A 26,335-nucleotide genomic window follows, 5' to 3' on the forward strand; every position below is an offset into this window, starting at 1 on the left:
GTCGAGTGAAAGTTTCCCAGGGAAAAATACTTTTATTCATATTCTTTTAATTGTGTTTGAAAGGCCTAAACTTCTTGAAATAGTCTTGCCATGATGAGTTATTTCACAGAGTATAGACAATGTAAACAATATCTTTATTAAAGAGCTTATAGCATGGGGTTTTTTACATTTTATCATGAAAATAGTAATGCATATATCGTGGGGAAGTTTATTAATTTGTATGCGTAAGTTCTTCTGGATTGTGAATGATGAATGCATTGTGCCATGGATGAAGAGACATATGAATTTGCACTGTATAAGTCAGTTTGTTTCTGGCAGATATTTTTCCCTTATCCCACTGCAATCCCATTATCTCATTCTCCCCCCCTCCCCCAGATCATGGAGGACTGAGTGGGTGTAATATTGTAAACAAGTGGGTTTTTTTGGAAGAACTTGATTTTAATTCAGGTTTTGTAAGATAGTGGATAGAAGCCATGAAAGTATTATATTTCTTCTTTTTTCCCAAAATCTAATGTGTTACAACTTAGTTTTCAAATTGAAGTAACAGCCTAAGTTGTGTATGCTGTGCAGTACATACCTAATCTCTCTTCTCTCCACTGCTCTGAGCTGGCTAATGAATAAATTACTCTTCATCCCCATAATTTTGAAGTATGCTGGGAATTAATATCTAGCAATAGGTAATCACATTTCATTCAAAGCTAATGTGCCAGATGACTTAATGTTTGGGGATTTAGTTGTTGTTGTTTTTCTGATGTCAGAGCCAAAGATGGACATGAAGTGCGGTGGTTTTGCGTGGTAGAAGTTGCAACTCTCCATCAGCCTCAGCTGCTTTGGTCTGCCTTGGCTCAGGCTCCTTTCTCTGTAGCAGCAGTGTACAATAAACAACAGTCTCTAGGCATGAGACTGTTGTTTTGTTTGGGCTTTGTATTCCTTCTTTTTTTTTAATTTAAAATATTTAACATGATATGATAGTTTTTGCATAGAACATTTTTGTCTGATTTCTTTGAGCAGCTTCAATATGGCAAATATGCAACATGGTACATTTGAGTAAAAAGGTAACGAAGGGCAACATCAGAATAAAGAATATTTTTGATAAAAAAAGAAATCTAAAAATGCTTGAGATTTAGCTAAAGGATGCTGCACTGTCTCATTTAACAGAGTGGTTGGTTTATTTTCATGCGCATTATATTGATTTGTTCAAATGTAGTGAAAAATAGGGAAGAACAGGTGCAGACAAGCATAAGGTCTATTATATGATCATTTGATTGTTAACAGTAATTTTAGAGCAGAAATTGATAACTAATGCAGGAATAATATGAAAGCTTTCCGATGAGTTGACAAATGTTGTTTCTGCAAAATAATAAGAGTAAACTTACGCTTTTTGTCCAGATGCACTAATACTGTCAAAATCATCTTTCTTGAAAATATTACTGTACTTAGAATATGAAATGATATTAGAAAAAGTGACTGGAAATTCACAAGCTCGTATATGTTTCTGTATAATGGGTAGTGTTTGTGTACTGATATTAAGGGCTCAATTATGCTATATAATAAAATTCAAAGTCACTTGGCAAATCAGTTGGCTTCCAACTGATTTGCTTTAAACAAGGTGGAGTTTAAGCCAGTGGGTTTGTCGAATTTCCATGCAGAAACTAATTCAGAAAGATTTGGGTTTGCATGGCAGATCTGGAGAGTTTGGAAAAAGTCTGACATGAATGTTTGGATGAGCATTTTCTGGTGGCATCAGAAGGGCATGGGCAAGGTCTATTCTGTACTTCAAAAAAAGCAGACTGTTGGTAGCCCTTGGATAAGGTTTAGCAATTGTGAGGACAAGTAATCTTGGGATTTTTCGCTGCAGCCTCTAAAGTTGGATTGTAGATTATATGGAAGGAAAAATATATAATCTATGAGTATGGTGTTTATATTTGCAGCCGTTCTGTAACTCTGCACCTAGAAGAAGGAAGAATCTGAACTGATGTATCAGTGGTGTTGCTTATTGAGATTTATGATGTATACATATTTTGATATTTGAAAGCTCATTGAACTAGGATTTTCTTCCTGTTTCACCATCATATCCTCTCTATACATTCTTTCTTTGAGGATTTTCTTAGCAAAGACTAGTCAAGCCTATTTCTTTCTGGCAGCATATTGTAACTTCAAATGGTCTTCCATTTTTCTCCTTTATTCCCTTTTGACTGGTCCATATTCTAATTGGGAAATTACCATCTTTCCTTCTCTTCACTGTTTTTTTCATGCTTCCCCTGGAGCCAACTGCTAATTCTGGGAGCTTCACAATTCTTCAGATGTGCAGTTGTTAAATTTTAACTCAGATTAGATCTAAAGCAAAGACTGGCCTATTTTCCATAGATCCATGCTGTCCTACCTTAAGAATGTCTTAAATCATCTTATCTTCTTTTTGTTTAAGCTGTCATGGATCTCATGGTAAAGTTTGTGAACTACTTTGATCTTTTAATTTGACTCCTTGTCCAGCTAAAAAATTTGCACTCATTGATTTCTTAATTTAGCCTGTATTTTCTGTTTTACCTATTTTTTTTTAATTACTTCCAGTTTGATTTTATGTCTTGAAGTGATTCCCTAATTACCTGTTTTATAATAGTAAAAATGTGTCCCGCATTTTTCAGTTTAATTCTTCTAGTGATCCTATCTAGCCATCGACCCTCATTGCACTGTTTTCTCAGTAGATAGAGATCTGCCATCAGAAGTTTATTCAGGAATGCATTTGTACTTTAAATTAAAAAGAAGAGGGGAGGGGGAAGCTATGGGGCTCACTTAAATCTATCTCCTTTCAGTTTTCGTTTTAAACATAAGAAAGTATCTGGTAGGATGCAAAATAATAAGGTGCCTTAGAACTTGTGCAGTTCTTATAAGTGCTTATTTTGTTATGTTTTGCTTATTTTATCTGAGATGCGTCTATCTGCCAAAGTTCACCACACTTGCCACCCTCAACTCCTATGGAAGATGTTGGGCGTGCATTATAAGTCAACTTATTTTATTATGCGAAGGGGTTTTGTAATTTCTCTTTCACTGTCTATGTCTCATTTCTTTCATTGATGCCACTATAGCAAGTTTAGCCCCAGCTAAACCAAATAAATCCTGTTGTCTGATAAAAAGTGAAATGAGGAATGTGGTGCCTGAAGGAATATTTCAGCTTGTCATTCCTTTCCAAGGAAAAATGTCTCCTTGCTTTACTACTACTCTGAGAAAAGAGAAGATTACAGAATGCCTAAGATTAATATGTCTTCTGGTGCATCATCCAACCGTTTCCCTTAGAAATGAAAAATTTGCTGATGATATTTTGTGCTTGCACTGCTTCTTTTCTGTGCAGCATCTCTGCATGACTTCATGCAGCTCAAGGCAGCAGCTGAATATGGGGCTGCAGAATGGTGCTGGGGGGGATTGATGCATCTTAGATGTGCTTTCATCTTTCAGATGAAAGATGAGTTTTGGAAGAGAAAGCTTTAAAAATCTCAATTAGAAAAGTATATATCTGTTTAGAGAAAAATGAAGACTATCCGAAGTGCTTTTATAATAAAGCAGCTGCCTTTTTTAAGTAATCGATAGAGAATTGATTTAAGGACTTCAATCCTGTACCTTTTTGGAAAGTAATATAGTAATTCTGCTCTATTTGATATGGCCTGGTACTGTTTAAATTGGACTTCTGATCTTCTACCCAGTAAACTGACAGATGAAAGCGCCAAAAGACATATCTGCAAGTATAAGTGTTTCATCCAGTATGAGACAAATTATCCTTATCTCAAGGTAGATTATAGGAGAGAAAATTACAAATGCAATACTGTACTTCAGTACCCTTTTATTTGTGGAAATATCTCTGTGGGCAGTCAGGGAAGAAGTTTGTGCTCCACAGGGGGTGTTTTTGTTTTCTTTGTGTATGTTTATTTGTTTTAATGCAGAATTGAAATATTTGCATCTAGTTATTTGCTTTCTGCCCCTAAACAGTACATGTCCAGGCCATGCCCTGTTGTGATCCCTACACCTCTCATGGCTTGCCAGTAGATTTAACAGGCTACTGGTGTGTGACCATCATGAAGGGTGACTATCACTGTTGGTGACACTCTGCTGTCACCAAGCCCTTTTGCTAGATGTAAATAAAGTGCATTCTTCAGCTTCAAGGAGCTTTTAAAACTGCACAAGTAGAAATCTCAGAAATATGACTGAGTTCAAGAAGCATTTCGACAACACTCTCAGGAACATGGTGTGATTCTTGGGGTGCTCTATGTAAGGCCAGGAGTTGGACTTGATGATTCTCATGGGTCCCTTCCAACTCAGCATATTCTATGATGCTATGACTGGGTGGCCTCTATAAAGGAGGCCACCTTATACTTCGTCCTTGTGGGATGCAAGTATCATTTGTTGCTCTTTATTGCCAAGCAGGATTAAAAAGTGGTTAATAATCTGTTCCAATAGATCACACAATTTCAGGGTATTAAGAAAATTAACCCTGAAAGAATGACACTTAGCAACAATGGAAATAAATTAAAGAATAATCTTTCCTGGTACTTTTAAAATCAGTAGCTTCAGGCTTTTTCTTGAGATTCCTCTGTATCCAAGCCGTGACTCCTGATCCTGCATCATGGGGCTTGCTTGTGTCCGTGCTCCAGGGATTGTCAGTGGCACTTTGTGTCAGGGAACTGGTTCATTGGACAGATTCTCACCTGACAGCTCCTCGCCTGGCCAGTCGGTGCCTGCTCCCAGGATTTTGTTGCATTTGGGAGTGAAATCATAACCCTTATGATAATGCTTTGAAAAATGGATCTAGGTGTCTCACAATCATGAGACACAAAATAACATGCCTTTTCATAACAGGGACCCTGACTGAGCTTGGAGTTTCCCAGATTTTGGATTAGTTTTCTTGGATTTTGCTTTACGTCCCTTCCTATATAAGTGGAGGGATAAAGGATACACCTGTGTATTCTCCCCACCTCTTTCTTTCTCTCTAATTAGCTTTGGTCCAGTGATTTTAAACAGATTACCCAAGTTGGTGCTGGGAAGCAGGAAGACATTTCTAATGTGTTGAATTCAGTGAAGGTGTAAATTGGATATTTTTATGGCAGAAGCTGTTTTCCTGCATTTTCCTATGCTAATAGAGGGTTTAGTTTCCCTTTTCTGCTCAGTGTTTCCAGGTAAATGAGTTAAAAACATTTTAACTGGGATAGTCTTGGTAGGTGCAGTGTATGCTCTGACAGCTGATAATATTCAGTTTTTTGCTTAAAGATATACGGGATGAAATGTGGCCCAGTGATACAACCAATGGCATACTTAGAACGAGCATTGGGATTTCACCCTACTGACCTTTTTAGGACTCGAGCTGGTTGTTATGATCCCAAAGCAGTTGATTTCCATTCCTGGAATTTGCTTTGCTTATGCATCTCACGTGTTTACTTACAAGGTAAAAAAACCTACTGACTCAATATGTTATAATAAAAAGTGAGGACAATTATCCTTGTTATCTGCCTACCTTGCAATCGTTTTTGCCCTGTTTTACTTGTTTCTCAATTACAGATTAGACTGGTGCTTCGTAGATGAGTACTTAGACTAAATAATCAATAGCCTTATCCAGCTGAACATAACTAGGAGGTGAGAGGGGTGTGGTGTGCGAGTGAATTGAGTGGAGCAGTGGAGAAGGATGATGGATGGTGTCCACAGAATACTCTGCAAGGAAGTAGAGCATGGTGAAAGGAATGCACGCCTGGTTCCTGCTGTGTGAGGAGTCAGTAGAAGAGATTAGGAGTCAAACGTGATTAGTGTGGCAAAAGGGGAGAAATTGCTTTAAATAAAACCAACTGAGAACATTATCAAATAATCCAAGATTGCAGTAGGAAAAAGAGCTTCATAAAGCACATAAACAGAGCAAGACTGTGCCTGCAGGCATTTGCTTGTATTTAGTGGAAGTGTTTAGCTCCAGTGCCTTGGGCAGTGTTAGGGAAAGAGTTGTGCCTTGGAACTAATCTGCCTTTTCCCTGCTCATCGCCCTTTGCTACTGCCTCTCAAGGGAAGGGGCTACACTTCCCCACAGAGAGAGGAGTGGTGTGGAGGTTGCCCTTGCTCCCTGGCTCGCTGCTTCTGCTGACCACTTTGCAGGTCTCAAAGTCATCTGTTTGTGAGGAGGGAAGGAGCACTGAGCTGGATGGCTCTTCAAAGCTCATGGTAGTCAAGCTACAGGGTGGGGGAGGGAGAGGGAAGTTGGGCACGAGAGCCAAGAAATATATTCAAGGATCATTGTGTTATGCATCTGTGCAACTGCAAATTGTTTTGTGCACTGAGCGAGTAACGAAAGATGTAGGGGGGTGGCAAGGGAAATTTGGTGTCAGACTAAGTTTGTATTGTTTGAATGCAGAAAATGTTTTATGTTTTATGACTCCATGTGCAGCAAAGCACATAAACCAAATATGCCAGTAAACTGAGAAGCGCCTTCTTCCTCAATAGAGAGGAAATATTAATGAACATACAAGTGGTGCTCAGAGACGCTCAGAAGAAAATATAAGAGGAAGTAGAGCAGTTATAAAAAGCGAACTCTGGAAGAGTGTGATGGCTGCCTTCTCAGAGGTTTTTGGTGGGGGGAAGGTGGAGGAAAATGCAACAGCAGCAACGACAAAGGAAAATCATAACAGGGTTTTATAAACTCGTCAGAAATTGGGAGATGAGACTGAAGGGAAGTGAGCAGCATCCTCTTAACAGATAAAAGGCAACGTGCAGTAACAAGCAATATGGAGGTCTGATCTCTTTGCTGGTGACATTTTTGTGATTGATTTAGGGCAGTCCCTATGCGCAAGCTGTATGGGACTGTAGGTCTAACTACAGCATCTTACCACAGGGAGGCAGGCCCTGAGGGCTGGCAGCAAGGGAACAGTTTTTGCCATGGGAAAGACAGCTCAAAACTTACTAATGGGACTCAGGGCCAGATGTCAAGGACAGCAAACATTTCAGCTTGGCATTTCCTCCTGCTTATGGCCAAATGCCTAATGCACAAGTCTTTAACAGAAAATGATGAGCCAGAGAGCAGAGCTGGCTGTGAGGCATTTTAGGGTTTAATTTAATTTAAACCCAGTGCTGCCAAATGCAAACTCGTGTTTGTCTTTTGTGTGGGGGAACATTCTTGCCACTGACATGAAGCTCTTTCACTTTCAGAGCAAGGCTGAAACTTCCCACTTATGCCTCACAGGGCTTCTTTCCCACTCTGAGATGGGGCTCAGAGCCGTCTGAGTGTCTCCCATGACTCTTGTCACCTCACAGGGCTTGTGGCAGGGGAGCCTTTGCTCATCCTGCTGAAGGAGGAGGGGAGAGGTTTGAAGGAAAGTCATGGCGTGTGCTACCCTGGAGGCAGGCTGTTGGGAGCCTCAGAAGGACACAGCCGAAGGAAGGCTGTCAACAGCTGTGCCGTGTTTCTCTGTGGCAGGCGGTGGCCAGGGCACAGAGGAATGACAGCACAGAGGAATGACAGCCATTACAAACTATCAGCAAAAAAGTGTGTTCTGAGCACTGAGTTACTTCTTTGAGGTGTAGCTCTGCAGCCATTACAAACTATCAGCAAAAAAGTGTGTTCTGAGCACTGAGTTACTTCTTTGAGGTGTGATTGCAAAGGTTACCTGTTTCAGAATGGTGATGCTTTTTGTCTCCTTGACTCTTTGGGTCAGCATTTTCTCTTGATGGAACAATGGGGTGTCACAGTGACACAAATAAACAGAGCCCAACTACAAAAGTCATTTCTGCTTAAATGAAGGACTCTCATGTCACTTATATTTTAGCAATTTAATTGTACAGTCATTGCAAACTATATCTTTTAGAAATCCTTCGTTATTACCAGGGAGATTGACTGGCATACAATATAAAAATAATGTCTGAATCTGAAAAAGAAGTTATTCTAGATGTCAAATTTTGAGATCTAAGTTTTAAACTGAGGGTGGATCATACCAAGTTGCCATCCCATGCTGCAAGAGCTGATCTGCTTTGCTCTTTGAATCCTGTTGTCTGTAGTTGATCCAGAAAGTAGAAACTTATTAGTGTCTGCTTTGGAGTCTGAAAAGAAATCAAAGTGTTGCTTTGAATAGGAACCAAAGGGAGCAACTGTAAGATGTATGCTACAGGGGAATGAAGGAGAGTCCATGGAGATTTGCAAGAGAAGTAGACAGGAATAGTTTCTTTAAAAAGTTACACTTTAAAGGGTAAGATAGAGAAAATATCACAACTTAAGAGGGGCAGGGATCTTGCTTGAATTTCAAAGTAGCTTGTATTTTGCCACTGTATACTAGAGAAGGCCGATGTATAACACTAGCAAGGATTCTGGAAGCAAGGTACTCAGTTACACAGTGGCTCTTTATATGTGTTGGAAGAAGTAGAGCCTTTGGAAACATGTAAAAAGAAGAGATTACGCAGACTTATTAATATGACTTATTCTTCCTTCAGTTTTATTCTGTCTTTATATTTTTCTATTGCCATGTAAGTGATGCAGTATTTGGACTTTTGTGTATACTTTAAATTGTATGTCATATCTAAAATTGTTGCTAAGCCCCTTGCAGCTTTAAGGAAAAGGAGCAGCATATTTCATTTTCTGTTCCTCCGTAAACAAATTGCGGAAGGTTTTTTTTTTATAGTTTGTGATTTGGGGCAGGTGAAGTAGATTTTTAAAAAATGTGGTTAAGGATAAATATGGAAGGACAATTAATGATCTGTCAGATCTCTCATTAATAAATGTCTAAGAAGAAAAGTAAGTCTGTCCCAGACAAATCAGGACAATAGGACTTGTATGAAAGTTATTATGCAATATCTCTTCTGCCTTGGCATTTCATAGTTAAAAATTTTCATTCCCTTCTTTGAGCCCAGGAAACTTTTTTTAATAACAGAATGTAAGTTATCATAAAAAAGCAAGATTTCAGGAAGTTTTATTAGTAGACAAAATAATGAAACTTTTAATAAAATCAGAGGTCCCAATTCTAAAATAACAAAATTGAGAAGAAGAAAAAAAAGCTACAAGATGAAATAGAGCATGGTGGGAAAACAAAGTACTTTGCAAGATGTGTGTTTGTAATGCTTCATGCATACATTGCATGTGTGTATATATTATATATTTGCATGTCTCCTTTTTCTCCTTTTTACTTGTAGCTAGATATGCTGCTCCTCAGTTGATCATAAAATGTGTAAAGAATTTAAACTGATTGTGCAAATGTAGTATTTGATAGAAAAAGAGGTAAATAAATCATGCTTATGTATTTTGGCAGGAGTATAATGTCACAGTATCCTGTCCTGTAAACTTATAGGCATCAAAATGTCGGTATTAATGCCACAGTCAGTCACAAAGACCAGTTTAAGAAAGATTGCTCACTGCCTACTTGGATTTCAAATATGCCTACATGTCTGCCTGCTCTGACAGAGCTGATGAAAGGAAAAAACTTCCTTGTGGTGACTTTTAAGAAAACAAGTTTATTTTCTAAACTTTCTGTTAAATGTTTACATTTGGGGGCTGGGGGCAGGAAGTATATCCTCACAGATATATGTCCGTTTACCTGTTAAGAAATGAGCATCCTTTTTATACAGTAAGTAAACCAACTTGTCTTCAGGGCTCTAAATCAACTATATTTCACCCAGCAGCAAAGTTAAGGCTGTTACAGTCCAAGTTGGCAGACTGTAAATATTTACCATCCAAACCACCCTGTATTGTTTCTTTGTGCTGTCAGCTCTGTGGAGCTAATTTTATGCTGGGTGAAATGCTAATGTAGATGGCAACATTTCTGGGCATGTGCTGCACTCCAGTGCCTGCCATCTGCACACATACCTGTCAAGAGCTTCAGAAACTTGGCTGCTGGGGAAAATGAGGAGACCAGTTGTGTGCCATGGAGTTCAGCAGCTCCACTGAGTTAAGTACTAGGGTTTGTTGTTGATCATACTCCTGGGATAAAAACCTGACCCCACTGAAGTTAGTAGTAAAAGTTCCACCACATTAGACGGGATTAGAATTTCCATCTATCTTCAGTAATAGTGTTGTAAAGCCATAGCCCCCATGTGTAAGTACTGCCCTCCAAAGTGAATTTTTAAAACCAGCATATTGTAATTTGAGAACAAAATATTATTCTCTTATTTAAATTATAAATTAGAATAACAACTTTAATTTCAAAGAGCTAGGCATATCTAAATCTATTATTTTGTTGGGGTTGGTGATAAATGGAAGATTTAAATGTCTAAAGGTATGACCTTTAAAATAAAATTATCTAAATAATCCATCAACAGTGTACTTGTTGGCATATTAATGTACTTTATTAATGGGTTACTCAGTCTAAAGTTACTTAAACTTAATAACATGTTTATAAAACCTGAACCTGTGCTGTTTTGAACTTATATTTATCTTTGTAAATCATTTCAGTGAGGTTTCTAAGGATATTGAAGCATCTAAAGGTTCAAGTGGCCTCCAATAGAAATATAGAAAATGGCACAGTGAATAGCTCCTGTTACCAGGCACTTTTTTGACTGTTTTATAAATAACTAGACCCTTAAGAACACATGTAGCATTTCTGAATGTCTTTACGGAAAGTAAGCTGTCAAGTTCTGGCTCTGTGCTTCAGAAAATGGGTGGGAGAATTAATACATAGAAGACATAAAAATAGCTCTGTGAAGTATAATGGAGTGGTGGGTGATAAAATCAGCCTGCTGACCTGTTGCTTGGGCTAAAGCTTGCCAGCAAAAGTTGTTCTTCGTGGGAAAGCAACACTTAGTACCCATCCCAAGTAGGCTCTGGCATCCTCCTGGACTGCTCCATGGGGTATGGGGCTCTGCGACTGCCTAGGTGGCTGAGAATCCTGAGGCTGACTACTGGTCTAGTAGTGCATCCCTGTGCCCAAAGCAGCAGAGAGCTCAGTGTCTGCCAGGTCCCTTTGCATTTATCTTACCACCAGCCAAGTCTTTATGCTAGCAGAAAAGGCTTACTTTATCCTGTCAAGGAAAAAATCTATTTCTAAACAAATTTGCAGATATGGAGGCAGGAGCACAAAGTTAACAGCTGTGTGACTCTCAAAAACAAACTTGGCAAGGGTTTTCTCGGTTGCTTCTGACTGCAGTCACTGTCTCAAGTAAGATATGTTTGTGCAAGACAAAAATGAAAGGATTGCAAGAATGATCTGCTATCTAATGGCTTCTGTAAAAGACGAGATTAAGTAATTTAATAATCACAGCTGGGAGAAAAGTTGGTTTGAAATGCTAGTTACTTCTTCCCTAGATTTAGATGCTCCCCCCTGTAAGGGACATGACAAGAAAGGAGGGCTCAAGCCAATCTGGGTCTTACCATCAGTGCCCATTCTTAAGGTCATTTTTCCATCTTCCCTTGCTGAAATAAGCCCCTGTGACCTCCCCTGGTCACCCTAACCTTCCTCTAGCCTGACATACACTTTCTTGTCCTTCTTCTGTCAGGGCTTCACCCTTTGCTCTGTGGCACAGGGCAGCAAGAGAAAAGCCATTTTGTTTACTCCTTCTTTGCAAATCTTCCTGGGTTTTGTGTTCATCATATTTCTTAAAGTGAAGGGTAACATACTAATTAATTTTTTTTTCTTTTTCTTTCTTTCAACTCAGGAAGATGACATATTGTTTTATTGTGCAAATCACACATTCTTGTTGAATAATTTTTAAACTTAAAGCTCACTTGTTCCAGAATACCTCTTGTGCTGAGACCATCTCATGAAAGCCTGACATGATACACCTGTTGGTGAGGTTGGGGCTAGTTCAATTGAACAGTGTCCCTGGCATTTCCAGTTGGTATGGAGGGACCTAGTTTACATACTATGTTATGAAATTACTGAGAAACAATACAATAGTAGCTGAAACAATGCACGAATCATCCCTTAAATGGATAAAACCTACACGTGTGGCACTTTTTTAACAGTAAAAAGGAAATAAAATGAAAGGTGGAGCTGGCAAGGTGACTCCAAGATTTGCAATAGGAGTTTTTGCACCGAAAACATGGAAGTTTATCTCAGAATTGTGTTGACTATTAAACTCTTGTGTTTCTCTGTGCTCTCGCACACATTTTCCTCTATTGATCCTGTGCCTCATTTAATTCCTCTTAGCAGTGCAATTAATAGCAAGCTCTAAGAACTGCCAATGTAGCAAATACATAATTTCAAAGAGCTGAATTCTATCTAAATATGTGTGTAAGTGTGCTTCGTGGTTGGAACATGCATTTACAATCTGCAGATTCATCAGTATTGCTGTAGGAAAACAGGCAGAAGCACTGTAACCTTTGTGTCAGAGAACAGTATTAAGCCTGTGTAAGTCCCAGAGTCCCTCCAGTTTTCTGACTGCAGGGAAACTTTCATTTTCGGCTGCAAGAGCTTTAGGAAGCTGCTTGTCAGTGGCTGTAAGTAGGTTAGCTGAACTGGCTGTACCTCTGTCTGTATCATTTCCCTTAGCTGTCACCTGCAGAGAGCTGGGAGAGTTTTTATGGGACTTTCTAGTAGCTGTCACAGTGGCGGTGCAGTTGCAGCTTGCCAGGATATATGCAAACGCACGTACCCAAATTCCTACCAGAGTATATAACCAAGGACTGATGAAAATTGAAGGAGAAAAGATTTGGGTTATGGTTTTGGTGGGGTTTTCTTTTTGTGTGTGTGTCATTTTGTTTCTAAGAACCTGTTATTACAAGAAATTTATGAGTCCATTTACCTAGACACATAACTAAATGAATTAATATCAGAAGATATTAGGGATTTAGATAGCTGGAGTCTTAGTAGTTCAAGAGCCTTTTATGCATTGCAAAAAGATCTCACAGTTAAATTTTGTCTTCTGGTCATAAAAGTACTATTTGCCTGCAGAGTGTTTTTCAGGTGATAAATTAAAGAAAAAAAATGCATTTTGCATTATGTTTTTGTTTCCAGATTTTATCTTTAAAAATTGCTGGGTTAGGAAATACTGATAGAGGAAGACCAAGGATATAGACCAAAAAACAGCAAAGAATAGAATAAGTAAATTTGTGTCTTTTGCTTAATGATTAATAGGATAGACACAGAGAGTTCAAGTATATAACTCCAGGCAACTAAGTTTTCAGTGTAATGCCTATTTTTCATATTGTTTTATGTGAAGCATGCTGAAATGCTCTGAGCAGGAAGCTTGAGTAGCTGGCCTCCTGAAGTCCCTTCCAAAGAGAGTTGTCCTGTGATCCTGTGACACCTGCTGATGGAGCATGAGCACAGCTGCCTCAGTGCTCAGCAAGAGCTTTTGCTGTTGATTGTGTAAGATGAAGATGGGAAGAGGGCCCGTTGGTCTTTGTGCAGCTGGTATTAGAAGCGACATTCAAATTAAACTCTAAGCCTTGCTGCTAATCTAAAAGGCAAACAAGGAAACGGTGCAGTCATGTGAATTCACTTAAAAATACACATTTTTGTTTCTCTTTAGCAAAGCAGTAATTTGAACCCATCAGCAGAAAGTGTGTGGCTGCAGTGTATATGTAAAGTCTAAATAATGGGTAAAAAGTTATTCTAGGTTGATGGAGAAGATCAGTGTTATTGGTGCTCCTTGTGGTGGTATTCATGGGCAGATGGTGTTCCTGTCAATCATTACAGTTGGCCCTGTTTTTGGTTTTCTTTCTTTCAAGACCACTTGTAAACAAGAAATGTCTTCCTTTGCCTCTTGTCTTTCTTTTGCAACCTTACACTTTTGTAGCTCCTTGCCTGGAAATCAATAATTTCTTTGGAATTTCAGGAAACCACACCTATGTTGACCAGTGGAGAAGGGAGAAAAAAGAAAAAGATTTTGAAAATCATTCCTGAGTATGTGTCTAGATCAAATGTCACAGGAAACTGAACCTGTCACTTATGGATGGATGTTTTGCCCACCTTGTTCTGAGTTCCACTATAGTATGGCCTGGGATGTGTTGAAAGGACTAGTACTCCAAGATCATTTGTCTCGTTTTGAACTGCATTTGCGTATCTTCTGTTCAAATCTTCAATCAGTTACATGAGTTAGTTTTCAAGACACCTTATATTCTTATATTCTATTTATGCATATAGTTAAGTATTGCACTTGGCCCTTAAGTATATAAGTCCTAAAATATATTTGAAACCCAAGACTTTGGTTCCATTTTGTTGGCTTGCACTTTGTGGAGTCATGTGGAGTTAAGGCTAAGGAAAAAAGTTTAAAACCCTCCCCCCCAGTTTATTCTTTCTGATTTGTTAAGGTTTTACATGTGTCTTGGTTTGCAACATAATTCTGTGACGGAACATGCCAAGTGTTGGTGATTTCCTAAGAATACAACTGCTTCAAATTTGCTTGGGTTTATGTTTACAGTGCTTTAAATAACCTCCTATTTGGATGAAGGCTTCTTACCACTGGTGAAAACTTCTGACTATTACTCAAAATATCCTTTACTTACATTATTTCTCAGTATGTTGCCATATAAACCATAATTTTCTTAATGGAAAAATACAAAGGAACTCAAAATAAAAGAAAAGAAGGAAAAAAAACCCCAATCTTGGACCGCAGTAGCAGTAGACACACAGGCTTCTTTGCAGATGTTTTGAGAATGTAAACAGATTACCCAGCACAGGTTTTATGCGGTCCTTCTCTGAAGTTTTTTGTAACTTTTGTCTGGGAAGGAAGTATAGAAAAGTACATAGTGCCATTAGCCTTTAAATAGTAGGATGGATATTTTATTATATATTCGCAGTTTTGAGAATTTTATTTTAAAACCAAGGGGAATACTGAGTTTTTTTAAATCCAGAAAGTAGATTAAAATACTTTGAACTACAATTATGTGCTTATATATATAGTACTCGAAGTAGACTTAAGCCTAACAGACTAATTACTTTGGTACTGAGATTTTTGATTAATTGAATTTTAAAGACTAATTCTGGTATTGGCAGATACATTCCTTATTCTTCTCCTGTGAAAAGATATAATTTTTCTAAGTAATGATTTTAAAGGTTTATGAAAAACAAACTTAGTCAGGGATCAGTGGCTGTATCTCATTTCAAGGTCATTAAATGTGTCTTATAAGGAGATGGCTCTTGGGCTCTTGGAACTTCTGGAATCACTGCTCAGCGATGCATCTTATTATTTAATTTCTGTGTAGGGAAAATATTTTAAATAGTTTTTTCTTTCATCTCCAAAATTAAGAGGATAGTATTATTTTAATTTCGTTTACAAAATATGTTTAAGACAGGCTAACATTATTTAATTTATTGACCAGGAAATTGAAAGGGAGGAGACTAAGTCATAGCTGAAATCTGAAGAACTAGTATGTGGGTGTTTTCCCTCTTCTCTCTTCTCTGCAATACTCTGCTCTTAACTAAGATGCAGGTAGATTTTTTGTTCTACTGTTTTATTGATGGAATTCATCTTGAGATGTAGAAAGAGTTGCTACCAAATCTAAGCAATAGGAATTTAGGCTTTAATTCCACTTTAGAAGAGCAATTTTGTTTCTTTTTTGGCAATTGACCGCATCCGAAATCCTTCTAATACAACCTTACTCTCCTACAGGCTAAAATGTCACCTTACAGCAAGAGCTTGTCCTGAAGAATTTTCAGGTGACCACAGACCTGAAACATGGGTAACATCTTTACAGAACTAGTCTCCCAAGAAGTACTTGAAAGTTTTCTGAGCTGCTTTTTTTAGTGTATGATTATACATCTGTTGGCTCCCAGCAGGCAGGTTGTATTCATACCAGGGTACTGAAAAAAATGCAAAATTCACTACGCATAAAAATGAGATTCCCTTTTGCTTTTCCAAATACAGTGCACATAATTAAATTTTAATGAATACATACACCTCAAATTTTTATGGCATAAAATGGACAGTTGTGTAATAGGTGGTAAAAAATGATACACTGTACTGTTACTTTTATTTAAAATATGATGCAACTTTACACCATTGCATTTCCAGTGCTCTACTCTATACTACAATAAACTCTCATTATTAGTAACACTGCAGTCAATGAGCTAGACAGCATTTCTATCACAGACTTTATGGGACTTTTTTCCGTAAGACAGAAATGGTAAAACTCCTGAACTTCTCACTGAAACTTACCAGTGAGTCATGGCTTCACTTTACTGAAAAACCAGTAAGAGGAGAGCAGAATTCATTGAGAGCAGAGGTAACAAGACTTTAAAGCAAAAAAAAACCCATAAAAATCTTATGTGGAATAAAATTCAGCATCCAATAACAGTTGTGAATTTTTCAGGGATTGCATTGTATGAAAAATGAGTTTTGTACCTGCTCTAGGGGGATGATAGGTATCATATGATAAGGTTTTCCAGCATGTACTAGGTTGAGAAAAAAAAAATTAAAAAGGTTTTTCTGAAGATTTAGAAAGAAATACCAATAATCTATTCACTAAATGAGAAAGAGACAAATATGCTTCTTATACTTTTGGTTGTTTGTTTGTTTTGTTCCTGAAATACTGAGTAAACCTGAGAAAGCCTAGGGTCAAAATCCCCATTAAAACAGAAAAACATCTCGCACAGATCAGTTTTTAGAGACTTTCTAGCGCACATCAGCGTGAAGCTAAAGCATCTTATAGAGCAGAATGTCAAAGAGCCTTTCACGAGCATCCAAGTCCCAACCATTATTTGCTGCTTTGAGTACTTTCTGGCTTTAGCAATACAAAATTCTGAAGGTGAAAGCAATTCCTTCAGGACTTGGATGTCTGATGGGGTCAGTGTGCTCTAAATGAAAAGTCCTGGCAGTCTAAAAGGAGCTATAATGGAGACTTTTGTTTTCTATGTAGTGGGGGCACATTTTTAATGATAATGGATGTATAATATGGAGGAAGAAGGGAAATGAAAATGTGACCTGTATCAGATATTTAAAAAAAACCCACAAAACCAACCAACTAAAAAAATCCCAGAACAAAAAAAAAAACAATAGACATGAAAGTGCATTACCTGGACAGCAATGACTGTAGAGAATCAGAATATGTGCACATTTTTTTGCAAAAATTAAAAACTCAACTTACATTGAACAGGACAGTGCAAGCAACAGCTACATCAGTGATGAAGAGGTTAAAACTTTTTGTGAATCAGAGACAGGAAAGGAAGCATTCCAGGGAAGGAAAGGTACCTCAGGGAATGACAAAAGCTTTACCCTGTCTCCTCTCCAAGGCATATGGAGGTTTTTAGTGCTGGAACAGACCACCATTGCCTCACAAGGTTTCTTTTATTCCTTGGCCCAATGTGCTTCCTATACTTTTGAACTTTGTTAGTTCTGGGGCCATAGTGGACAACAGTGGCTCTTTGGGGAACTACCATTCAATGCTGAGTAGCTTTCTATCTAACTGCAGACAAACCCCATGTTCCATAGGTACTTCTTCGCTGTGCCATTTGGGTACGTGCATCTGGAGAGATCAGGTAGAGAAGATATGTGGTGCAAAATGTTCTATACATAGACCACTGGAACAAAGCTTGTGAGGAAGTAACGTTATGTTGTAGTTTCAGACTGAGAGGAACCATTCCTCATATAATATTGTGTAATGGATACAGTGTACATTTTGAACAGCCAGTGGTTTCCGTGTTCTTCATTGCTCTGTCCTACCTGTGATACATACAGGAGTCTGGAATTGATGCTGAAGTGTTTGGAGCCTATGAGTGGCTCCAAAAGTCCATGAGTGGACTTTTCTGATTATGTGGAATTGCCCTTTTTTCCCCTCACAAAGTGATGGGCACCTGCTGCTGTATTTTCCTGCTTGTCTGGCAGAGGAGCTGTAGTGGAGTGGCATCCATGGAATCCCTGGTAAAAGAGATCCCTTACTTTTCTGAACAGCTACAGGGCCATGGGCCCTCACTGTCTCATGACTGACAGCAGTAGCAATGACTTCTGAAGGAGGGATTCATCAGAGTGTCTTCTGTTCTCAACCCAGGCATATGCTGCCATTTTGAAATCTGTTTTAGGCACCGAGGAGATGGAAGCTAATGTAATTTGTGACAAAAATAGTCTGGCAGGATTTTCTAGAAATGTGGCTTCTATACTGTGTTGTGATTTGGCATAGAGGAGTTCAATATGAAGTTTTGAATTGTACTTGAGGTTTTTTCTGCTCCACTGAAGGATTTACAGGTTGAGTGAAGCCCTTAGCATAATTTTTTATTTGGAGTAAGAATGAGTGTTACTTGGTGAAATTGTGAATAATCCAGGGCACCTGTGGTTGAAGATGGGGAAAGGGGAAAAAAGGTGTGGAGTTATTTGCTTCAACCGGAGTTTGAGGAGTAGTTAGTGCCTAAGAAAGCAAAACTCTGAGCTGGAGACTCTGAACAACTGGCGCAAGGCATAGACCTTACTAAATAAGTAGAAAAAAATACTAGAAGGTACAAGAAAGGGGGATGTCTTTTTTTTGTGAATAGCATTTGTGTTTATCTGATGATACATGATGCTGGGAGAAAATTCCAGACAAGCCTGAAGGGTACAGTAACATTATTCTACCTTTGCCCAGAGCACGGATGTGTTGCAAGATTACTGAGATGGACAGGTGTCACGGCAAAAATATTTTTCTAGCATTATGTTCTTATGATTAAATCACTTGTGGGGTGATACCCCTCAAATTTCTCTTAGCTGACACAGAATTTCCACAAGCTCAAAGATAGCACACATTTAGATGAGGATTAAACCCTTACACTTTCTTACCCCAGAAAAGATTTGAAGGTTTCAGAAGATGAAGAATATCTGAAGTCATTAGGGTTCCCTTCTGTACTTGCATGATTTGGTAAAAGTAGTATCAATTATTTTTTTAGTACAGCAGAGTGCATCTGAGGCAGTTAATTTTTTACTTTTGTGCTTCTGGTAGGACTACTTCTCTGCAAAGACAACAAGTTTTTCCATGTCCTTGGTCTTGGATCCAGATAATATTGTCCGTCATGTCTGTGTACCCCTCAGGAGAGTTTCGATAGCAGGGTACGATGATTGATTTTGATAGTACCTCTACAAAGTCTTTAAAACTTCCATTTCTCATTTTTTCAAGTTAAAATGGTAGGACAGAAGTAAACTTACTGTGGTAGTCTTCTGGGACAGGAGAGGGTGACACCTGGATTGAGAAAGCAGAGTTTTGTTCCTGAGGCAGTGGAAGATTAAATATCATAGAAAGACGGTTACTGAACTCCACTTGAGTCACAATAATGTCTCCTATTCCCAGATAGACATGCCCTGCAGATACTTTAGGAGTGGTGTTCTTACTTTTAAAAGCTAATAATACAAAATGTTTTATCTCTGGTGTTCCTCACGGTACCTCCTTGGGAGGTACCTCTCTGGCTAGACTCTGCTTCCTTCATAAGGAACTTCTGGGAGTGTAATGTGGCTTTTGTTCAGGATGTCTTTCTTTTACGATGGGTGGGAGAAGGACTGACATATATTGGAATGTAGGAGGCAGAGAACTGGCTTTTGTACCAGTGGAGAATTGAAATGAAGCGAGGCTACATGCCCAGACTCAAAATTTAGAAGTTTTTTTCTCAGTATGGTAACATAAAGGAAGCCAATGTATCAACACTATTAGTCTAATAGGAGTGCTTAGTTACTTGTGTTAAATGGTCAGCCTTGTGTGGGTTACCGATGCCCCTGCTCATAGTGCTTTCAGTAATAAAATAATTCCTGTAAATAAGGAATTACTATGAGAAACATCCAGATGTTAAACAAAATGATTCCAAGATATTAAATATCTAAATGGTAAACACAGCACTATACTGTGAATATTCATAGTCCAAGTTCTGTAACTTTAGCCATCCACTGCAGTTGCAGCAGTCCAAGGGATTGCTGTAGAAGATTAGAACATAATCCTTCCACTCTTTTAATCCAACAGAGGAAATAGGTAGATGCTTAAAAAGTTACTCATAACTGAAGAGAAAACGTGCATAGAATATTAATATTTTAAATTATTTATATTTAGGGAAATCATATGGCTCCACATGGCACCACATACTGAGATTTTACACAATTATGAAGATTTCTGTCAGAAACTCTTTGGATAACTTCAGTTTTTGCTAGTCCATGAGCTAACTCTTTTAACTAAAAGCAACTCTGGGAGAAAATAAGTCATAGGACAAAGAAAGCCAAGAGGGTTTTTATAGCCTTGTGTTGGAGGAGAGTTTTCAAAGGGAACTGCTTTGATGGGGACTTTTTGGAAGACATGTCCCAACTGGAAAAGTTTGCAACTGATCTTAGCGATCAGATCACTGAAGCGAATGGTAACAAGTTGATAGAGGGTATCCAGCCCAAAATTTTAAAGCTTTTTGTGTTAAATGAGCTCATTTGATAAATGTAGTGTAAAATTTCTCACTTAAAACTAATGGTGCTGGGAGCTTGGAAGCTGTTTGCACTTGTTTTGGTGCTCGTAGGTGTTTTGAAAGGGGCTATAGAATGGGGAATAAATAATAAGATTTAAAAAATTGCCGATTGTATTACATTATGCAGCAGTTTTAAAATAAGGGCTCACTATTTGTGGCAAGGGTGATACAGAGTGATACAGGGTGATCTGTGAGTGATACAGAATTCATCTCCAGATTCATATGCTTGAAATAAAAATTTTGGTGTGTACACAGAGTGAAATGTTGGAGCTCCAAATTACACCTAGTGGAGAGCTAGTCAATTGGTGTAGAAAGCTTGCAAATTCAGAGGCCAGCTTTAGGACAGAGATGAACCTCTAGCCCTTCACTAAGACCTTCGACACAGAAATAGTCTTCAACTACATCTTGAGGTACTGTCTGCTGGATTTCTGCCAAAGAGGCAGCCCATCAATATAAGCTATAACCTGAGTGAAAGCCCAAACTTCTGTCTCAACAGAAGCATAGAATTGGAGGGATTTTGGAGAAAGACAATGAGAATGATCAAGCCTGTGAAAACCTTTGTACAAGAAATAGCTTCACAGGTCAGGACTCCTTAGCCTGCAGTGAAGACTGTTCCATGAAGGTTGATGGTGGGATATGTTAGAGATCTCCTGGATTATAACCGGCATGGAGAGGTAAAAAGGGAGACATTGTTCACCATTGCAAGTGTGAGAGGGCATTGAACAAAAAGTGGCAGGCAGCCATGAGAATACAGATGGATACCTTTTTTACACCAGTGTGAGTCAGGGAAAGTGATAGTCATGGAATGAGAGCTACTAAAAACCTAATACATAAATAAAATTCTTCCCCTTCCCACCCAGTAGAGGAATGCAAGAAGCGGGAATGAAGGTCACTATGACCAAGACTAACCAGGTCTCTGCCTTCTTCAGATTACAGGGGGAAAAAAAAGAGAAGTGGAGGTTTTCAGGGTTGCTACTACTTTTTATTGCTGTTTTAAATTTGTCAGCAGACTGCAAATTGGAATTCCTGGGCAAGGCAGTAAAGACTGTCCTAGTGATATGACAGATCCCCCAGCTCCATGTCCAATATAATTCCTAAGGAATGGTGTCCCTTATCCATGGAGAAGCGTCATTGTAAACATGATGTCCATCTTTGGGGTGGGTAGACACACTAATCCTGTATACTGAGTGTTGTGCCCCATTAGACATTAAATACATGAAATACATTTGGGGCATTGAATTTTAATTGAATGCCTTCTGTCTTGTCTTTGCCAAAGGACTATTTGAAGCTGGCAGTTTTTGTCTTACACTTCATTTTTGCTGCCGTGTGGCCATCTGTGAGGCCAATGGAGTAGGCAGAGATGAATCAGAATGGCAAAAAATAGCTGCTAATTTTAAGGTGTACCAGTTTACTTTCATTGGCACACGAGCATCTGTGATGTGAAGCAGGACTGTCTGATACTGGGAGATTGGGAATGCTGCTTTTGTGTCCATGCCAGTTTATGCTGTTTTAAAATTCCACTAGTTTTGGAAGCACTACATTTGTAACAAAATTTATAGGCTTGGGCTATAGAGGTGGTACATTTTAAAAGTCCATCAAGATTTCTAGAGCAAAGACTTACTAGAAGGAATTTCAAGTTGCTAGTTAAAAAAATAAGTTTAGGGCAATATTACATGCCTCTTGTCTGACTCTGTAGATGCTATTTTTTAAAAAATTGAATTTTCCAGCCTATTTAGATGTTTGATTGTAGATCTATGTTTTAAAGAATGAATAATGTTGTTTTCTGCTTTCGTCATTAACACAATCTGAACTGCTATGGACATTAAAATCTAATAGTATGCTTTAAAAATTCAAACTGTTCTAGTTTTGGTCTTTGTAAAAGATGTGGGTACTACTATGGACCTGCACTTCTTGTGTGTGCCGTGGTTTATGCTGAGTATGTTCTACATATCATGTAAGTAGCATACCGCTGATACAGCACATATGAGACTTCACATATGATCTCGTGTTTCAGCCATTCCTCAAGCACTGACAGAAAAAAGGCTGACCTAAAGATATTCACTGTGGGACAGTTATTGGATTATCAGTCGGAAGGTTCCTCCACAGGGAACAATGGTTCCTTACACACCACTTCAGTGATCACTGCTGTCATGATTTAATGAACCGATTGTTCAATGTGAAGCAATTTGGAGAGATCAGATTTTGTACTTCTGCAGCAAGAATGTCAAAAGCCCGTTGAGGGAACATTCTAGCCAATCTGCCTTGTTTTCAGACCTCTGCTGACATGATGTAGGCCTAGGCTTTCCCAATGAAGTTTGAAATTTGACACCTAAGAGCTGTGCTCCAACAGGTGCTCCAGCAGCAAGTCCCACTGCTGTGAATAAGCAGGGACAGTGATGGACAGCAAAGAGTGGGTAGTGGAGGTGCCAGTGCTGCCTGTGCAGGCAGGCTTGCTGAGATAGAAGGTGCATTTTCTTTGTCTTTCTCATCTGTGGATGTGTGCAAGTCTTCCAGAAATCTGAGCAGTCTTGGTGTGCTCAGATTACCTGTGCAGGAACGAAATGGCAAATGTTGATCAGCGAGCTGAGGGATTTATCCAAGATCACTTGCAGGGATATAGGATTTGGACTGGGATCTCCCGGTCCCAATGATCTTCCTCACCACTGAGACATCCTCCTGACTTAAAGACTGCCAAGATGGCTTTGTCCTTCCCCCAGGTGAAATGCCTGACCCACTTGTCGTTGCCTCCAGAGCCTTTGGTATTCTTTCTGGCATTTTTCTCATCTTTGCCATCCCTTCATAGCAACCGCTGAGCAGAATCCTTGCAGACAAGCAGAATGATATTCAACAGGTGGAGGGAGCTGTAGAAAAGACATGCAGTTCATTCTCTCTTTTTTTCAGACTGTACAGGCAGCTTGGAATCCCCAATGCTAATCACGTCTGAGTGTAAAGACGTCTTATTGTTATGACATGACTGTTTATCATTGAATTGTACAATAACTACTGGAAAAGTTCTGTATTTATTTTTTCATGTGCAGCCACTTTGTCGAATTTGCACACATCTAATGTAGGTGTATACAATGTCTCAAGTGATAATTTGTGTCCCACTGATTATAAGAAAGTCTGGAGGAGTAGATCACATATAGATATATCTATAGTTAAGTAGGACAGTTATTACCCATCATATATGATAGGTTCTGACATCATTAATGTTTTAAGGGCTCAAAGAAAGCTTTCAAGGGAATTAAATTTACCTTAAAATCCACTAATGTTATAATCCATACCAAGATGAACCTGCAGTTTGAATGCAGAGAGTAATAATATTGATCATTATCATTGTCCTATGCTTATACAAATTTACTGATAATAGAAGTTTGATGTGATTTACTTGGGAATTTAAATGTCACTGTACCCATTTTACAGATGGTGAAACTATAGCAGAGAGTTTGTGAAACACGTCTAATTAAACTGAAAAGTTAAATGAGTGGGTATCCCTTTATATAGTCTGGATAAAAAAGGTTACTTTCTACTTTATTTAGTTAAACTGCAGTGTTTAGGATTCCAAGTACTCTAAAGTGTAATTTGAAGTCTGTAGATGTTGTTAAGCTGTCATTCTTGCATTGTAGAATGACTCCTGTCTAAAAGAAGGGACTGCCCTTTCTTCTTCTGTCAAGCTTATGGAGAAAAAGGAATGTTTACACTCAGCTTAACAAGAAACTGCATGAAACAGTATTGAAAGCATTTGTTTTTTTGCTTTGGATGACTGTTTTTCAATTCCTTGGATCAGAAATGTTTTAGTTGTATTTATCTGGGGTAATGTAGCATATCTGACATTTATTTGTTTGATTAGCCATGAATAACTGTAATTTTATTAAGAGTCTTAGCATGTTCAATATTAAACTTAAGCCCTGTCTTATGGCAAATACCAGTGTTTGAATATGCTAACAGAAATGTTTTTCTACTCCTTGAAGATAGAGTACTTAATGTAATTGGTAAATCAGATGATACCTAGCACTCCATTGTAATGCTCTACTTTACATGTAAATTATATTTTGAAGTACCATATTTTTTCCCAGTTGTGATTAATCCTTGAAATAAAGGGGGAGGGGGAAGTAGCTAGTTTGTTTTTAATGATAAATTCCTCCTTTGGGAAAGATTAACTATACACAACTTCGTTGAGTTTAGCAATTTGCAATGAATTGTTGAGTTGTCTGTGGAGACCAATTCTGTTCCTTCAGAAGAGTGTTTGTCAGGTTACATTGCGATCTCTTTCTTTAAAGGAAAGAAGTTCTTATGTCTCTATCTGTGGCAAGAGATAGTAAGTTCCTCGGTGGTATTTGAACTTAAATAAATCTAGCATGTAAAACAAAGCTGTAAAATGTTTGATAAGTGGAGAAAAGAGAGGGAGAAAACAAAACATGCTCTTATTTTGTGTGGTTTTGGTTTGCATGTCAAAATTTCAGATTGTATTCAGTGTTGTGTGCTCTGTTTGCCTGTCTGTCACGTGCCTTTAGCCTGTCTTTAGCACTGTTGGTTGCCCTGCCTGCTTTTCCTGCTCTTTCCCTTTTTCAGATTGTACATAGATACTAATGACTTGATAAATTTTGTTGGAAGACTTATTTGTTGTCTTCTGAACCTTTTAAGTCCCACAGCAGAAAGTGGGAAGGTGTGGTAACACCTAGCTTAATTCCTGCAAGTGAGGGGAAAAATATCAATGCAAATGTTGGGGCTTTCTGTGGGAAAATATGATGATTCTTGCTAGCTGAATCTATTTTCTGTGTGGAGTGGAGAAGCAGTCACTTGGGAGTGCTACTGGGCCCTTCCACAGGAATGGGAATACCAGCAGAGAGTGCTGGAGCAGTGGTATATAACAGTGTGTGTGCTCAGAGGTGCTGCAGCCTTTTCAAGGTTATTTGGTGGAAGAGCTTAATGGATAACGATCAAGTGCAACAACGTCTGCATATTGAATCAATTTAGCACGTTGTGCAGCAGTGTCATGGCCTTCCTTCACTTCAGCACAAGGAACAAAAAATGGTTTGCTAGCAGTGAGAATGCGTGTTGATGTTCCTTCTCATGCCAAGTGTTGCACCACATGTGTGATCTGCAGCCATGTGGTGGGTGGTTTGGTTTGTTAGTTTTTTGTTTTGGGTTTGGTTGGTTTTTTTTTTGCTAAAACTGTACTGAGAGCTGGCATTCGAGCTAGGGATGGTGATGAATGGAAATGCTCTCCATCCCTTTTACTAAAATCTATTGAAAATTAGTATTGTGGATGTGGGACTGAAGGGAAATGACAAATTCACCAACTAAAGGCTTAAACATTTAGAAATGATAGTGTATTTTTCCACTGACTGGAAGAATATTACAAATGTAAATAGACCTACTATAACCTCTTTTCCCTTCCCTGGGTTTTGGCTCTTTATTTCACAACTGTGAAAGTATTTGGCTGTCAAGTGAATCATGTGAAGTACAAGTGACAAATAACCTTTTGTCCCCCTCTCTCTTCCTCCCCACCTTTCCCAAAATTGCAGCCACAGGAATAAGTCTTCAGGCTGGCCTCATCCTTCAGGGACCTGGAGCTTGAACCAGGGGACACCTTATGGATGGGAGATGACGGCAAACAGAGATGGAAGAGATTACTTCATCAGGTAAGTGGGCAGTGTGAGCTGTGCAGTGTGTAGCACAGCACTGCAGCCCTGCTCTTGACTGTATTGCCTTGGAATCCTAATTTCTGTTTCAGCCCTACGTAGTTAATGTTTAACTGCTTTAATTTATGGCACAGGGATAGCTTAGACTGTACTTTACTGTGCCTTGCTTTAGTACTTAGTTATTTCATTTACTCAAGAGAACGCTGATAATATAAGGACCTGTAATTCTTTGAGGAATTACAACAAAGGTCATTAAAAAAAAAAAACAACCATGATTAAAGAACGAGGCGGAAGATCAATTTTGATTGATCAATTCTGATTCAATGACTGATACTTACACTTCTCCATCTCTGCCATGTGAAGTCTTTTGATTTGTTTATTATATTCATTATACTGGTACTGAGAAAGTGTATATTT

The 26,335-nt window shown here is 38.5% G+C and overlaps 1 protein-coding gene across 5 annotated transcripts in view; it reads left to right on the forward strand.

The window, feature by feature from the left end:
• The window catches only part of FRMPD4 (FERM and PDZ domain containing 4), a 299,178-nt gene that overhangs the window by 160,840 nt on the left and 112,003 nt on the right, over window positions 1–26,335 (forward strand). For 4 of the 5 annotated variants that reach the window (XM_017812340.1, XM_017812344.1, XM_017812343.1 and 1 more), the window contains exon 2: window positions 25,802–25,918. In XM_017812340.1, coding sequence (XP_017667829.1) covers window positions 25,802–25,918 — 117 coding nt within the window. Of the gene's footprint in view, window positions 1–25,801; window positions 25,919–26,335 lie in introns of those variants that run through there. The other variant, XM_017812342.1, reaches the window with a different exon arrangement.

The sequence above is a fragment of the Lepidothrix coronata genome, unplaced genomic scaffold (genome assembly GCF_001604755.1).
Source record: "Lepidothrix coronata isolate B3197 unplaced genomic scaffold, Lepidothrix_coronata-1.0 Scaffold35, whole genome shotgun sequence".
NCBI classification, from domain to species: Eukaryota; Metazoa; Chordata; class Aves; order Passeriformes; family Pipridae; genus Lepidothrix; species Lepidothrix coronata.